Source organism: Lissotriton helveticus, chromosome 7 (genome assembly GCF_964261635.1).
Source record: "Lissotriton helveticus chromosome 7, aLisHel1.1, whole genome shotgun sequence".
NCBI lineage: Eukaryota > Metazoa > Chordata > Amphibia > Caudata > Salamandridae > Lissotriton > Lissotriton helveticus.
The window spans coordinates 440,463,899-440,480,501 of record NC_136068.1 but is presented as its reverse complement, the minus strand read 5'-3'; the positions used below and the strand labels follow the sequence as shown (position 1 = coordinate 440,480,501).

General features: G+C 45.1%; 1 protein-coding gene across 1 annotated transcript in view; it reads left to right on the top strand.

Moving 5' to 3' along the window:
• Positions 1 to 16,603, top strand: part of LOC144768574 (coronin-1A-like) — a 272,005-nt gene that overhangs the window by 36,245 nt on the left and 219,157 nt on the right. Inside the window, exon 2 of the mRNA XM_078652351.1 lies at positions 2,692 to 2,896. Coding sequence (XP_078508477.1) covers positions 2,699 to 2,896 — 198 coding nt within the window. The 5' untranslated portion in view covers positions 2,692 to 2,698. The remainder of the gene's footprint in view (positions 1 to 2,691; positions 2,897 to 16,603) is intronic.

Genomic DNA, 16,603 nt, shown 5'->3' with positions numbered 1-16,603 from the left:
CAGACACTGACACACCTGTTTAGCTATAATGCTTTAGAGAGGAGTATGTTTGGTCCATGGTGAATACCTAGCGCACGCAAAGTTGCTGCTTAACTATACATATGCTCAGTTAGATTTACGTACTTCATAGGGCTGGTAAAGTCAAACATGTCTGCTATAAATATTCACCCTCCGCCTGGGACGACTCCTGGTGGCCTCCCGCCCTGGGCACCGCACCCAAACCGACAGACCATGCACGCAACCTGGGCTTCATCCTGGACTCCTCCCTCTCCATGACCAGGCAAGTCAACAACGTCTCCTCGGCGTGCTTCAACATCCTACGCATGCTACGGAAGATCTTCTGGTGGATCCCCACCGAGACCAGGAAGACCGTCACCCAGGCCCTCGTCACTAGCCGACTGGACTACGGCAACGCCCTCTACGCCGGTACCACCGCCAAACTCCAGAAAAGACTCCAGCGGATCCAGAACGCCTCTGCCAGACTCATCCTCGACATCCCACGAACCAGCCACATCTCCGGACACCTGAGAGACCTTCACTGGCTCCCCGTCAACAAAAGAATCACCTTCCGCCTCCTCACCCACGCACACAAAGCCCTACACGACCAAGGCCCGAGCTACCTCAACAGCCGAATCAACTTCTACGCTCCCAAACGCCACCTCCGATCAGCCAACCACGCCCTCGCCGCCGTCCCCCGCATCCGAAGAGCGACTACAGGAGGAAGGTCCTTCTCCTACCTGGCCGCCAAGACCTGGAACTCCCTCCCAACCGACCTGCGCCTGACCCAAGACCACCTCTCCTTCAGGAAGAAGCTGAAGACCTGGCTGTTCGAGCAGTAGCGGCACCCCCCCTCCCCCAGCGCCTTGAGACCCTACGGGTATGTAGTGCGCTCTATAAATGTCACTGATTGATTGATTGATTGATGTATGGGAGTGGATTACCCTACCTTGTCTCTGAATAGCACACATGTAGGTCCTTACTTATAGACACATGGTGTGTGTGCCCCGTACATTGTGCTGTAGAGCTGATGAAGAGCAATGTAAAAGATAATGGGTTATTTGTTTTGGGGGGTTAAAAAATAGATTGCTGTCATCATACTTGATTTAATCTTTGCACCTTCCTTGTGTGACTAAGCTTAAACATTGCACTGGCTTTGTATTGTTGTATTTGAGTCTTTGCCTACCTATGTATCACTAGATTTGAGCTCTATACATTTCTGATATTGTTAGAATTTAACTTTATCCTATCCCAATAATAATAGATATACACTTTGCCATGTTCTTGGAATATTAGATGTGGGTTTTAACCTTTGCACTGTTCAGTTATCACCAAAGGTGAACTTTGGTCAGTCCTCCTATTCTAGATTTGAGTATTTCCCTACCACCATATTCTTAGATTTGAACTTTACACTGCATCTAAATTATTAGATGTAAGCCTTGCAATGTCTATTGAATTTTGCCCCGTTGTTATATCAATCGAATGAAGCTTTGTCATTTGTTCAGATTGGTAGATTTCATACTACCTGTATGATAGGTTTTTAAATGTGAACTTTGCTCTGTTCGTCAATAAGATTTGAACGTCACCTTGCTTTTTTATTAGTAGAGTTGAACTCCATTATGTTCTAAGATAATTAGATATGGACGTTTTTATTGCCCTTGTATTATGAGATATTAATGCTGCTATGTTCTAACATGCCAAGATTGTAACTATGCTGTGCCACTGAACTATTAGATTTCATATTCACCTTGTCATCGTTATTTAGCATTTTTGCAGCACACAATTTGCCTATAGTGTGGCAGTGCTGTGCTTTGTCCTTTTTTCTGCAATTTGAGGTATTTTTCACTGTCCTCACATTGTGTGATTGGGCTATGTATGCCATCAACATTTCATTAAAGCTGAACTTGGGACTGGTGTTTTATTATGAGATTTTAGACTTTCGCTATGATTTATATTACCTGAATTTAAACTTTGCCCAGTTTTTTTATACATTTGATTTCAACATTAAAGTGGTTTAATATTGCTAGATTTGGCCTTTACCCAGTTTTTTTAAAGACAATATTGGCAAATATTCTTATCATTAGATATATATGTTGCCCTATTTCCATAGCATACAAATCAAATTGCTTCTTTAGGGGCATCAGTTTTCCCCAAAATATGACATTGGTGAAATATAACAGTCTCAGCATTTCTCTGGTCAATAGATTTTCTATTTGCCTTGTCCGTAAATTATTAGATTTAAAATTTGGTCTGTGCTTGTAAAATTGGATCAGAATTTTGAACTGGTTTCATATTGATAGATCTTGAACTTTGGCCAGTCCTTTTGGTCCTATTTGTTAACTTTCCTGTGTTGGTTTATCATATTCAAACTTTAGCCTATTCTCATGCCTTGATTTTGATTTTGCAAACATTAGTATTATTAGATTTCAACTTTGCACCAAATTTTTACTCTGAGGTCTGCATTTTGAAATGTCTGTATAAAATTCCATTTGAACTTGGCACTTTTTTTAATGGTATTTCAATCTCACAGTACTAGAATACAATTTTGCACTGTACTCGGATTACATGATATGCACTTCAAACACTAGCAATAAATGGGAAGACCCTATATTTAATTTAACAGATCAGTTATCTGTAGACCATAATTTATTAATTTGATGAACAACTTATTTCTTAATGTATTTTTTTTTATAGAGCCACCATGAGCCGGAAGGTTGTGCGCACAAGTAAGTTCCGCCATGTGTACGGGCAAGCTGTAAAGGCCGACCAGTGCTACGATGACATCAGGATATCACAGACAACGTGGGACAGTAACTTCTGTGCCGTTAACCCAAAGTTTGTGGCCATGATTGTTGAAGCTAGTGGCGGAGGAGCCTTTATGGTCTTACCGCTGTCAAAGGTAAGCGAGATGGGTTAAAACCCACCCTTCATTGTGTCACACCCAATAATGCAGGACATAAGAGTTTGTGTTTGGTGAGAAGCCTGTCTCAGTCAGACAGATAGTCCTTTTCCAGCTCCTCTGGATATTCTTAATCTTTGCTATTTCGTAGAACGTATTTGGTTTAGAAATGCTTGTGCAAACATTGCAAATCATTGCTTGATGATACTCAGAAGGTTATCAAGCCGTGATATATAACATAACTGTAGATTCATGCACACAAGTGTATCTGGAAGAAAAGAAATCATAAAATACCCACACATGGCACAAAAGGTATGAGAAAAATACCTTAGTTACCTTAGGATTAAGTTTATAAGGGCTTGCAGTCAGCAAAGGAAATTGTCAGGATTGTGGGTTAGTACCTTAACATTCCTTGGTTGCAAATGCTGAGTGCTATCCACGATTTTTTTTAGATCAGCATCCCTGATCAGGAAAAAAGCAGACAAATGGAGGGAAGAGTCCTGTGGCAGGAAATAGACTACAGGAGGTTATATTGTGCTTCCTCCTGACACTGGCCAACAAATTACTTTCTGAATACCAAAGTGGTCCATGAAGACATTGAGTATCCCAATCAGAAATATATCCTGTGTTCTGCCATTTCTGATTGGCTACTCTACAGTCCTTCTTGGACCAGCTTTGTAGATTCTCCTAGGCGCAAATCAGGTGCCTGGGTTGCCCTGTTTAAGCAGACTGTGTGACCAAGTAAGGCAGAATAAAAATGTGGAAAGCACTTCTGCCAGTTGACTAGCCAGAGGGGAAACAGGGGCAGTCTTCCTGTCCTTCAACTTGCAAAAGTTTGGAACATTCAGAAATACCTTAGCATAATGCAGCTGCTTCGCTACAGCTGTATGCAAACTGTTATCGAATGAGTGTACTGTTTGCTGCTGATGCAGCATGAAATAATGTTCTGTTTGCAACACCCGACTGGCAGGTAATTACATTTAATCACCAATCTTGCAAAGTAGCCTTTTAGTTCCACTAAGTGATGATTATTTTTACTGCCTTAATGTATGTACAATGATTAATTTGCACCATCTCCTTTTGTCCACAGACAGCTGGTACCCAGAAGGGTACCAGACTTTTCTATAGTCCCACACCCTCCCCCCATGAACTGCAAGCTATGCCACTGGCCAGTAAATTGCTGAGAGGGGCAGAGTTCACCGATGTCATATTTTAGAAAAATTATGCCCATCCCTATTCAAGACAAGGCTGCCTGCCTGCTGAACCCGGCGTTCTGTGGCCTGGAAACTACTCAGGGCTGTCTTATCTGATAGCACTTTGCTGAATGTCTAAAAGTAGAAAATGGTTTTATGGGTATCCCTGTCTCTACAGAGCAGGACCGATGGCGCTCTACCATTTATTGCCGGTCACTCCTCAATCTTATTAGAGATTTCGCTTACTGTGATAATGGACAGAAAGATTATGGCCGCTGATTTCTTGGGCACTTGGCCCTTATAGAGTGAGGCGGTTGCCTAACAAACTGCCAGATGGCCATACCCAGGCACCCAAGTCGGGGTCATCAAGTCTGAGATACCTAAAAGTTGGTTCAAAACGTCATTGGTGAACTTAAATCCCCTGCATACATATGTGCTGGAGTCAAAAAACAAAAAAGAAAGATTCCAGAGACTTTTAATGAGTTAGCCATTCCAGAAGACCAAAATCACATCTTCCAAGACACACAGTAATCTTCCAACCTCCTGGAAGGCAAGGAATGCAGGGATCACTGCCTTCCCTTCCTAGGGGCCACTAGCCTCAGGTTATAGTAAAGAGATAGCCCCCATGACCCACAATTATGTATGTGCTCCCAGCGGCAGCTCCTCTGCAATGGCGGAGGAGCGTCTGCCTTCTGGTCAGGGCGAGCTTATAAAAAATAACATGATAATAAAACAATTATATTAGCATTTTATTTTTCACTGTGAGCCGAGTCTGCTGAGGTAAGAATGGGGCCATCCTCATTGGAGAGCAGAAGGGAGGATGAGTGGTGAACATTGTAAGTGTGGCTGGTTCGGCCAGAAATCATAGGACGGTCAAACCAACATGCACACTTAGATTTTTCCAACTCAGCTAGGTTGTACAGCTGGATGGAGAAAAGGCACAGGCACCCTGTGCCTTAGCGAGTGTTAGACCAGCCCACTCACGCCAAACCCGGCGGTTCTCTCATGCTTGTTATAGAATGAAAGCAGTATCTGGATTGAGTGGAGAGTTTCTGCAGCAACCAAGAAGCTGTGAAAAAGCACTGATACTGCGGGCGATGGTGGCAGATAAGTGCTTTTTAGGTCGTGCCTAGCGCAGCGCGCATTCGCTGCTCTATGGGAGGCTGCTTGTGAGCACTCCAAACTTCCCCGAAGCTTCTCTGTGTGGGTCTGGCAACTCCCACACATTCCATTGGCCTTTGCGTGTGGCTTTCAATAATGAAAGCACGCAAATGGCCAAAGGCAGGTGCCTGTCCCACCTTTGCTCTAAAGGTTCACTCCCATGGCGTTTTGGTCTCGGGAGCAAGCAGCGGCGCGCAGGGTGGCAGCTGCATTCCACCCTTGTTGTTGTGGATCATGTTACTAATTAAACACAGCGCGGTCGCTTTCCCTTTCGCGGCCGCGCTTGTTTTCTGTTTCCATGTTTGTTGTCCTTGTGCATACATTGAAAACACACGCGTTTCATGAAGGAGTCACATGGAGTAAACATTAACTCCCGATTGAGGATAGAAACATCAGCAGGGAAACGTTCAGAGCACAAATGAGCAATGTTTTGCTGCAGGTGGTGCTCATTGTTGCTGAATCATTTTGTCCACCATAAGCGTGGAAGGGTATACTCAGATGTGAGTCCCTTGCTCATTGCACCATCAGGATTCAAGCAAGCCGGGCCAACGAGGCTGAAATGCCAGAAACCGGTCCCCGGTAGCTTGTTTCCTTCCCAGTATAAGAATTGGCTTGGTAGTTTGGTTTGCCCTGTTCCCATCATGCACTGGGACAGGATCAGACTAATTTGCATGTAGCCAGGTTCTGAGCTGGGATGGTGCAGTGAGCTAAAAAACGGTGATGGATCAAGCCCTGATCTTTGGACTGGGTAAGAGTGGTCTGCTTAATTCAGACACTCTGTTCATCACCACCCCCTTTTCTGAATCATTGTTGCTGAGGAGCAGCCAAGCCTGGGTCCTGCTGCCAGCTAGAGCCACGAACAGGGGTAAAGAATTTCTGCACGGGGAACATTAGGCAACTCCCTAGCAACGGGCTGTCAAGCACATTTGCTGTGCGAGGCTATTATGCAACTCCTGCTAGTAGGCGGGGTGGGGGGCATGTTAAAAGCATCTGCAGAGGGTGGTGCATCGAGAAGGGAAAGCACACCACACTGTCCGCACCCTTTGCCTCCAACCCCAGACCCTGGCTCCCCTCGTCTCTCCCCCATCCTGGTAGTCACAGGCTTCATGATGGCCCGCATCCACTCATGCAACCCCCATGCAATCCACCTTCAAAATCCGTGGGGGCAGTAGTTGTCTGTGCTGGCGTCCAGATCTCCTGGGCCACTCAGGCTCCCAGTGGAGCAGGGGAGGAGTAGCAATCAACTCCTCAGGACTGCCCACGATGGCGCCTCCCACACCATCCTGCAGGCTGTGGTTGGCTCATCCAGCCCTTCAACCCACACTGGAGAGGGCTGGATGAGACGCCTCTAGTGAGGCACTGACACTGTGTCCTCTGGTGCCATTTCGGGAGGGGGAGTGCAGGCCGATAAAGCGGGACGAATTCCGGCAGTGGGACGGAGCTCGCGTTTATGCGGCTCGTCCAGTCGCCCTCCTGGACACACCCCTCCAGAATGTTCTGGCTGTTAAGAATTTGAATTAATAAGAAGATTCTGCCACCGTTTGTACATATGCTAAGTATCAATAACATCAATAAAGATGTCAGTAATTCGGGCTCTAGGTACACCTGGGTGTCAAAGCACGTAGCAAGTAGCGTTTAAAGTATAGAATAGCTGGAAATAGACATTTCAATATTATGTCTGTGCTTATGGTGAAGTGCCTCTTGGAGTTAGAGGTTATTTTTACTCTCACTATTCTATTCAGTGAGTCAGTCAGTCAAAAACAAACTTTATTTGGTTTGTTACAACCATAAAAGTACAATTTACCTCTACTATTCTATTCTATTTGTGAGGTTTTATAAAGTGAATGGCTGCACAGAAGGGCCACTAAGCCATCAGCAGGAGCTGTCACAATGATTCAGATTAATTAAACAGGATAGTTTTTAGCAGTTTCCTAAACTTAGGTTCGGACTCTGTTCTCGTAATATGTTGTGGGAGCTTGTTCCAGAGCTCAGGGGTTAAGAATGCAAAGGACCTTCCTCCAGTCCTAGTTCACTCTATTATGGGTCCTCTAAACAGCTGCTGGCTGGTAGAACGCAGCATTCTTGCGGTGTTGTAAGACATTCTCACTCTGACTTCAATACTTCTGAATCCAATAGTACAGACCACTAGGTTAATGCGCATACTGCAGAGCTCAGCACACAGCATGAAGCTCAGGGTTTGCAATGCTGTGGGGGCTAACTGAGCATTTGATCCTTCTTAGGTCTATGGACTGCGCTCCGCCTCTTGATTAGCTAGTGCGGGGGCAGGGAGGGTCCCTACTATTTGCAGCAACAAAAAAGTTATTTTGTTCAGTCCTCAATACTACAGTAAGATTTGCAAATGAGTCACAGAGGGAGGAAAATCAGGACACCTGTCTGTGCTGTCAGACTATTTTTTGCAAGCTTTGTAGCCTTTACAGTTAAACAATAATTGTTTGTCTTCAGCGCCTCTGTGACTCCTACATTTTTCATAACTTTTCAATATAAACATACAATTCACCATCCATTAGCGTGAAAGCCTGTCCTTTCTTTGGTCTGCGATTGGCCACGCCATGTATATACCAACTGCGAGACCGATTGGCTATGCCAATGTTTGTTGAAACATTATTATCTCTACCCCTCGGCGCTGCCCCACCACTCTTTATTGACAGCAGCTGCTGCTGTGTGCTCATTGCCCTTCCTGTTTTCAAAGTCAGCCTAAGATGGTATGGGCTGCATAGCAGCTCTACTGTAAAAGGAAGAAGAGAGAATATAAGCAGAGAAACATATAATAAGACTTTCAGTGATGACATTATTATCTACCAAGGCATCCCTTCTTCATCAACAACTGCACATTGGACTGCTCCATTAAAGGCAGTCGTACATGCTAGAATGATCTCTGACACCATGAACTAGTTTACATCGCCTATTCGTACCACCTCAAATGGCTCCCATTTGAAGCATATTTCAGGTTCAGATCAACCTACATTAGTAATATGAATGAACTGAACTACCTAAAATAAAAAATTAAAACGATTACACAGAGGCAAAAAGCTAGGCAGTTCCAGCACTCCCCGCCTAGAAACCTTCTGTTACACTAAATCATGCACCTTGTCTCAATATTTCGCAGGGCCTGCACCTACTACGTGGAACAACATCTCCAGAGCTCTGAGGCTATACTCATGCGATAGCCATTCTCATCCTTTAACAAGCATTGGCAATGGCAATCTGCCTTGATTTGCCAATGTTGAACAGGTGACATGGTTGGCTTTTAAAATACCCGTCCAGCCATATTAAAAGTATGGAAGATTCTACACTATCAAGATGGCTGCCATATTGTGTGACATATCATGTAGTGCCATCGCATTGTGTTTGAAGATACAAATCAATGTCTTTTTTTTTAAGTATGGAAAACAATGTTTCAAGATGGGTCCCACGTTGCATAAGGTGATGAGATGATGTTGCCTCATGCAACGTGATACCCATCTTGAAAGTATAGGAAACAATTGATTTAAATGTTTTCTATACTTTTAACATGGCTGATACCTCCACGGAGCGGTAAATAGCAATACTACCATGGAAAAGCCAGGGCTGAATAGTGTAGCAGTACCTAGTCCTTGCCATCATAACATTTTGGTTCAGGCCCAACCATGGAACACATACTCCCTTGTACTCTTAAGAACTGCACAATGAAAAAACCTTGTGTCAAAAAACTTGAAAGGAGATAAAGCTGCTACAATACTCTTGCTGATAAAGAAGCATATGAACAAGCCTCAACAAAGTATCACTGAAATATAAAACATGCCTGCAAAACATATATGTCTCACCAAATTAATCAGGCAGTAAACTCCTCCAAGATGATTATTAAAGTTCCTAATTCCTTTTTTAATCCACTAGCCTGCTCCTCTCATATTGCGCCGTCACAATCCCTCTGTGGTTTCTTAGCGGCTCATTTTGAAAGCTGAATTAATTACATTTATCAGAATGTCCCTAATACTATTGAGCAAAACAGTGAGGAGCTCAAGACCAGTTACCCATGCTCTACCAATAGTCCCACCTTATGCGAATTTACACCATTGTGGCCAGAGTATATCCAGAAAGCATTAGCTGTGGCTAAATCAGGGTCCCCCTTTGATATCTGTCCAGCTTACATGACCGCCTCCCTGTCCTTTCAACTTACCCCTGCTATTTGCTCATTATTCAAACTATCAATCTCTTCAGGCAAATTTTCCCTTGCTTAGAAAGCAGCACTAGTTACTTCCATTCAAAAATAGCCACATTTGCCACCTATAGATCTTACCAACTATAGATCTATTCCTCTTCTTCCACCATTGGGCAAATTGTTGGAGAGTCAAAATAATATCCAACTCATGGAGTACTTAGAAACAAATTTGCTGCTGGACTATTCCTAGTCGGGTGTTAGACCCTATTATAGCACCGAGACTGCTTTGTTTGCAGTCACTGACTACATTGGATAATATCTCTTTATTGCTTGTACCGGTGGACCTCTCAGCAACATTCAACACTGTTTCTCATTCGAAAATGCTGCTGAGATTGTAGGAGATAGGAATTCATGGGACGGCATAATCGTGGCTCAAGGACTTTTTGCTGATTGCACCCAAACTATTTCCTTTGGTGCTTATAAATCGCACAATGTGAAAGTGGATAAAGGGGTGCCCCACACTTTTTAACATATATATATATATATTGTCCTCCTTGCCAATCTTGCCAGAAAGCTTGGCTTTCTACCTTTTTCATATGCGGACGACACGCAATTGATATTTACTTTGGATCATGACCTAAAGAATGTTAAAGCCAGTATTACGGCAGGCTTGTTTGATTTTGCCTCCTGGATTTCTGCGAATTGTCTCCAGCTGAATGCCAACAAAACCAAAATCATGCTGTATGGCAAGGCTCAGCAGTTTTGGACACCAGAATGGTGGCCTTCAGAACTTTTGTCGTTCCCCTTCCCCCAGATTGGTCGAATGAAATCTGGGCATACACCTAGACCAAGCACTTACCTTTATAGATAAAGTTACAGCCACTACTGGTACTTGTTTTCACATGCTACGTCGTTTACGGAGAGTCTTCGCCCTCCTTCCTCACTCTGTGAGAAAAACACTTATCCTAGCACTCATCATCAGTAGCTTGGACAATTGCAATGCTCTGCTGGCTTCCATAAATGAGACTGCTTCAAGTAGACTGCAAGTCCTCCAAAATACAGCAACACGTCTCATCCTCAATACTGCAACCAGAATGTCATCTGATCCTCTTTTGCACTCGCTTCATTGGCTACCAGTTTGCAAGACATCATCTTCAAGGTTTGCTGCCTGACTCACAAGTCCATGCTGGACACTGTACATAGCTATCTTTCTGCAAAGCTTGTTCACTATTGTCCTTGCAGATTTTTGAGATCCATGGAAAAAGCCCTGCTGGCAACCCCACATATCATGAAATCTTGCTCATGAGTCTGGCTCCCTTTTGGTGGAATAAGTTCCCATCTCATATACGTCAATGCACAGACCATTTCAAATTCAGGGAACTTCTCAAAACTTTATTATTCCAGTTCCAAACTCTCTTCTCATTTACTAATGTTTGCTGTGTTGTGCCTAGATACCCCTACTGGGGTGATTAGTGCACAATATAAATTGAATGAACATAACATGATCAAGGACGCCATTGGACACCTGGTGCACCGCAGAGGACTATCAGGATGGAGGTTGGTGGAGGAAATCCAAGGAAATGTTGATATCCAGTGTGAGAAGTTGGTCTGGTATATGATGTCCACTATTCTAGTGGGCACCTTGCACCAGTCCAAATGACCCTTATTGATGGGGGTTGTAAAGTCAACCTTATAGCAAGCTATCCTAGTGGTAGCTGTGGAGAGCAGCCTTCAGGCTAAGACTTAGAGGTGAGTTAAGCTAGTTATTTTACCAATTATAATCTCTTGAATGATCAAATGAAAGCACACCACACACGGTAAATATCAAATATATATGTATTTATTCTAAACACAACCCCTCTGGACTCTTTATGAGGTCAGAGGTAAAAGTACAATACAAGGAACCTAATTAGCATACGATAAGTTGCACAGTATACGTTCCACAAACCATATACTAAAATAGTGGTATAAGGACCATGTGAGAGTTAGAAAGCAGGTCTAGTGCCTGCCTGTGAAATCGCTGGGGCTGCCTAGAACCACCAACGTTTAGGATGCAGGAGGCCCACGGGAGACGCGTGCAGTGTCTAAACACAGCCGCGGGTTACCATTGACCTTCTATGGAGAACGAACAAGTTACAATTTTAAATATTATGGGTACAAGGAAGTGAACAGCGATGGAACCCTTTTAGACTAGGACACTTGGAGAGTCAATACCCACGGGAGCACCGGAGTACTCATGTTACCTCACCCAGGGAAGCCGGGTGCATAGGTGTCTTTTCATGTCGGGTTTCGTCGTCGATTCCAATGGAGAACTGTGAAGAAGTGCTGGAGGTGACCAGAGGAAAAGTGTCCGGGTGGATCCAAGGGTGGTTCGGCGATGTGAAGAACCTGAAAGCAGAGGAGACAGAGTCTGGGTGACCAGGATGGTGACAGGAAGATGCCAGCCGATGTCGGGTGATTCCAGGTGAAAAGGTGAAGTTTGTCTCTTCAGCCACGAGAACCAGGAGGTGTCGACGATGACCAGGAGCTGGATTCGAGCTGTCCCACAAAGGATCTAGTTGACTGTGGTGTCGGTATCCAGATTGGACCCAACAAGCCTTAGCAAACACAATCCACGCAAGATGGCGAGAATGGCTTTGGTGCAGACCAGCAAGGTCTGAGGAACTTCTCTTTTGGGGAGAAGTTGGAGCAAGCCTGGAGCAACCAGGAAAGCAAAGGAATTCAAGATTGGTCTTCGTGGGGGCTCACTAGCCAACGGACTAGGAACCGAGAAGATGCGCCGAGCTGAAGTGCACGAAGAGGGCCCACGGGACACTCGTGGAGTGTGGGCTTCTGAGCTTTGGTGCAAGAGGTGCTCGGGCTGGGGCATCAAGCACCCCAATGCACAACTTCGGGATACCTCGAGAAGTTGGTGCAGCTTGCAAAATGCAAGATGTGCAGGAGTTCCAGTCCCACATCTCTCGTGTCCGCCCAGGTCTCAGCTTTGCTGGGAGCGCAGGTCAGCGTCAGAGATGTCTGGAAGTCCATGTCCTGAGTCGCAGATTCTTCGGGATCTGGCACGAGCCTCAAAAATGCAGACCGGCAAAGATGCAGTTGGTGCCTGTTTGAACAGGGTGGTCACTCCTTGACCACAAGGGAGATTTCTTCCATCTTCCAGTCGATATTGAATGTCGAAGGTCCAGGATATAGGTTGCAGAGTTTCGTCCAGGGTAATCTACAGTCCTAGGGATTGGGGTTCTATACTTATAGCAAGTTTAGGGGTTGGACAAACTAAGGTCCCTCCTATGGGTGGACCTGGGGAGGGGGTGGTTACACCCCTTCCCTTTTGTCCAGTTTTGCGCCAGAGCTGGGGCTGAGTGCCCCAGCAACCGGTTTGAAGTGGGAAATGCATGGAGCACCTTGTGTGCCCCAGGCAGTGTCTGAAAAGCATTCACTGAATGCAACCCTCCCTGACCCAATACACTAAAGCCTGTCTCGGGAGGTGCCAAGCACCTCCCTGGGCAGGAAACCTATTGTCCAAGCCTCCCCTGCCAGAGTTTCGTCCAGCAGCAGGTGGGCAGACTCGTGTCTGTGGCAGCAGCATCCATTTTGTGATGCTGGGGCTCTGTTTAACTTTAACCGGGTTTACCAGTAACTACATGTCTTCTCCCTCTAGAAGGGTCGAATGCTACCCCCGCCACCAATACTGGCGGGGGGGGTAGTATTCCAAAGTGTTTGTCACCTTACACGACATGTTTTGATAAAGCCAAACCAAAGTTAGCATATAACCGCGAGGATTATAATGCACTTAAGAGTATATGGTATGGCTATATCATAGAACAGCTATAAGGAGATGGTTCCGAAAGCTGCAGAGGGGCTCAGCTCATGCCAGGGCACCCTCTCACACAAAACCAAGCACTCTACCTCCAGGATTGTCAAGGCCTGCCATAGGAGTGACTTATAGGTTACTATGTGTCTATATATAAGGTAGATATAGGTATGCTATATCTAAGTAAGGGGTGATTACACCACCTTACCCAGGGTGTGAGTACAGACCTTCGGTGTCAGTTTGGAAGGCTAACCAGGGGTGGCACAATACATGCTGCAGCCCCTGGTAGACCTAGGGTGCACCTATGCGCTGGGTACCTTGGGTACCATATACAGGGGCTCACAAGTGTGACCCAGTAACGAATCTAGTATCTGCCTAAAGTACATGGAGTCCATTTTATAGCGAAAGCAGATAGACTGGAGCCCTGAATAGCAGGGTCCCAGTCCAACTAAGTCGAAAACCAGCAAAACACCAGGCAAAAAGTGTGGGTAACCATATAGTCAGATATCCACCTACCTACATCCAGGGTATCAACAAGACTACCATTTGGCACCTGGCATGCTCCTGCGGAGTGTCAGGTGGGATGGTAGAGATGGCCCGAGTCAGAAGGGAACAAAGTAAAGATCACGTGCACAATCTCATGGAGAGCTAAACAAAGAGAAAAAAGAAAAAAACACGTCCATGGCATTAGTAACATAATGCTACTCCATAGCCAATTAACAGTAAGGTTACCCAAGCTATACTCCAGGGGACACACAAACACATACTACGTGAAGAGCAGGGAATTGTGATTGACTAGAAATAATGAGCAAGGGCTGACATTAAGCCCACTCTCTGTAGCTTGTACACAATGCTTTTACGGACAGTCAGTTAGAGCTGTCTGTAGCAAAATTGAAAAAGTGGTAGTGCTTCCCAGGTGTTTTTATGTTTTTCAGGGAGACATGCTTGTTGCCCAAGTTGATGGTTGGGGAGATAGATAGCATGGCATCCACTTTGATCTAAACGCATTCTCACCTCAGGATAAAGATGTCCACATTTAAGCTTCCCTATGAACTAGGGTATTTGGGCCACCCTGACGTTGAATGCTACAGTTTGACCTCTCATTGTAACCTTTACCCATGTGGATAGATGATTGCTCCATTGTGAGAATATTTTGTTGGCTGGTTACCACTGCAGTGTTGCCCTGAAGAAATAGTATGAGTGCGTGACTCCCAACAGCTCTAAGATAGAGGATTCTTTGCTGCATCTGCCGAGGTACTTGATATGGGACATGTTGGAAATTGGGTAATTGGCTGAGGGGGTGAAACCCTACTCAAACAGCAGTCACAATTTCGGTCAGGGTGACGTCACAAGCAAATCCCAAATTAACCTGTGTTTAATCCTCTGGCAGCTTGGCATTAAGTAGTGAGACATAACTTGGCAGTAATGTGTAAAGTATTTATACAGCACTTCAAACAGTAATAAAGTAAAAACACAACACAAGAAAAATCCACCACCAATTTAAAAAAAATAGATTGAAATGTAATAAATTATTTGAGATCAACATGACAAAAATCCAATCAGTAGAACCGGAAATACAATATTAAATATTCAAGTGAAAATAGTGCCTGGACGCGCAAAGCGCTAACTGGAGTTTATCTCTTTGTGCCAGAACAGGACAAAGTCGCAGGTTCAGGCCAACTGAGATGGAGCGCGGGCCTGATACAGTGACCAAGTTAGGCCTGCTTAAAAAAGTACCTTAAATCCTGGTTCCAGAGCATTGTGAGATCCCGCATTGAGGATGCGTCAAGCAGCAGAGGTTATGGGCAAGCTGCAGGGCTGCAATGCAGAGTCCTGAATTGTGGAGGACGCCATTGATGAGAGGCTTGCTATGTGGAGTCTCACTTCGAAGATGTGTTGCGCACCAGCAGTTCCGAAGATGCTTTTGGGTTGCGATATAAAGTTCTGCGTCATCGTGAAGGATTGTGTTGAGGAGGAGCTTGCAATGCAAAGGCCTGTGTCAAGGATGCATCGTGGAGTCGTGGTTCTGAGGAAAATGTGGGCTGTGATGCGAGGTCCGAACTCGGGGATGCATTGTGCTTTGGCAGGTCTGAAGCGAAGCTATGGAGAGATGCGTTGTGCTCCGTCAGTTCTGCCCACAGGACAACAACTAGGCTGGCAGATCATCTTCAGGTGCATTTCCAATGGTCTAGGACTAAGGTGGCATCCCTTGGAGGGCAAGCCTCACAGCAATCAGAGCACAGGTGCTGGGTTCAAGGTGGTTGGAGCCTTTTCTGTCGCTGAGGCTCTGATCAGAAGGCCAGCCAACTCTAGGGGTCCTGGGATCAAGAGCCAGATCGATTTACTCAGGCAGCACGGCAGTAGAGCTGCAGTCTTTCTTGCAGAGTAGCACAGCAGTCCTTCCGAGTTTTCCATGGGTCAAAGGGCTGTACTGAAGAGTTGGGTCTGAGGGTCCATTATTTATACCTGTGCCCGCTTTGAAGTAGGAGAGGTTTGTGAAGGTTCACACTCTGAGGTGTTTGGAAGTTCCTGCCACCATGCCCTGGCCCCAGCTTGTCTGGGGTCGCAAAACAGGAGAGGATGTTGCCTAATGGCGAAAACGGTCAACCTAGCAGCGGGGAAACCGGGTTCAAGTCTCGGCAGGAACGCTCAACATCCTGTGATTCTGGACAAATCACTTATTCTCCCCATGCCTAGCAAAATTAATGTGTCTATCTGTAACGCAAGTGGTGCTCATGTAAAGCGCTCTCATACCTTGGAGTTGAGTTTGGCTATATAAAACTCACAAAAAATATATATATATTAGTGTCAAAACCCATAGTGAGTGTGCTGGGCAGACCCTTAGTGGTGTGCATGTGTTGTAGGTGACTGCTCTTCCTTGTCATCAAGTCAGACATGGACCATCCTGCCAGCTAATAATCTTCTTTGTCTCACTGTCTTGGTGTAATACACAAAGACCAACTGCCAGCACACCTAGTCATGTGACCCAGGATAAAGGCAGCAGGCACAAACGGTTGGGACAAGAAAATGTCAACTTTCTAAAAGTGCAAAAAGAACAATTGATTGATGGAATGCTGAAACAATGGCAAACATTCACACCCAGTACAGATATCTAGGCCTAAATCCATAATTTTTTTGCACACCATCCCATTTCAGTTTAGACCCAGCCATATGCAAATCAGTCTTGATCCTGCTCCCCATGGGAACAGTTCAGCCGGAACTGCTAGGCCAGGTCCTCCCTGGACGGGAAACAAGCATTCTGGGACTGGTTTCAGAGTACTTTCTAAAATGGCATTTTCTGAATTATGACTGATAATCTGACTTTAACATTAAATGAGGTTTTAAGTCACAATTCTGTAGACACCAAACTAAACATCCCCATCTGC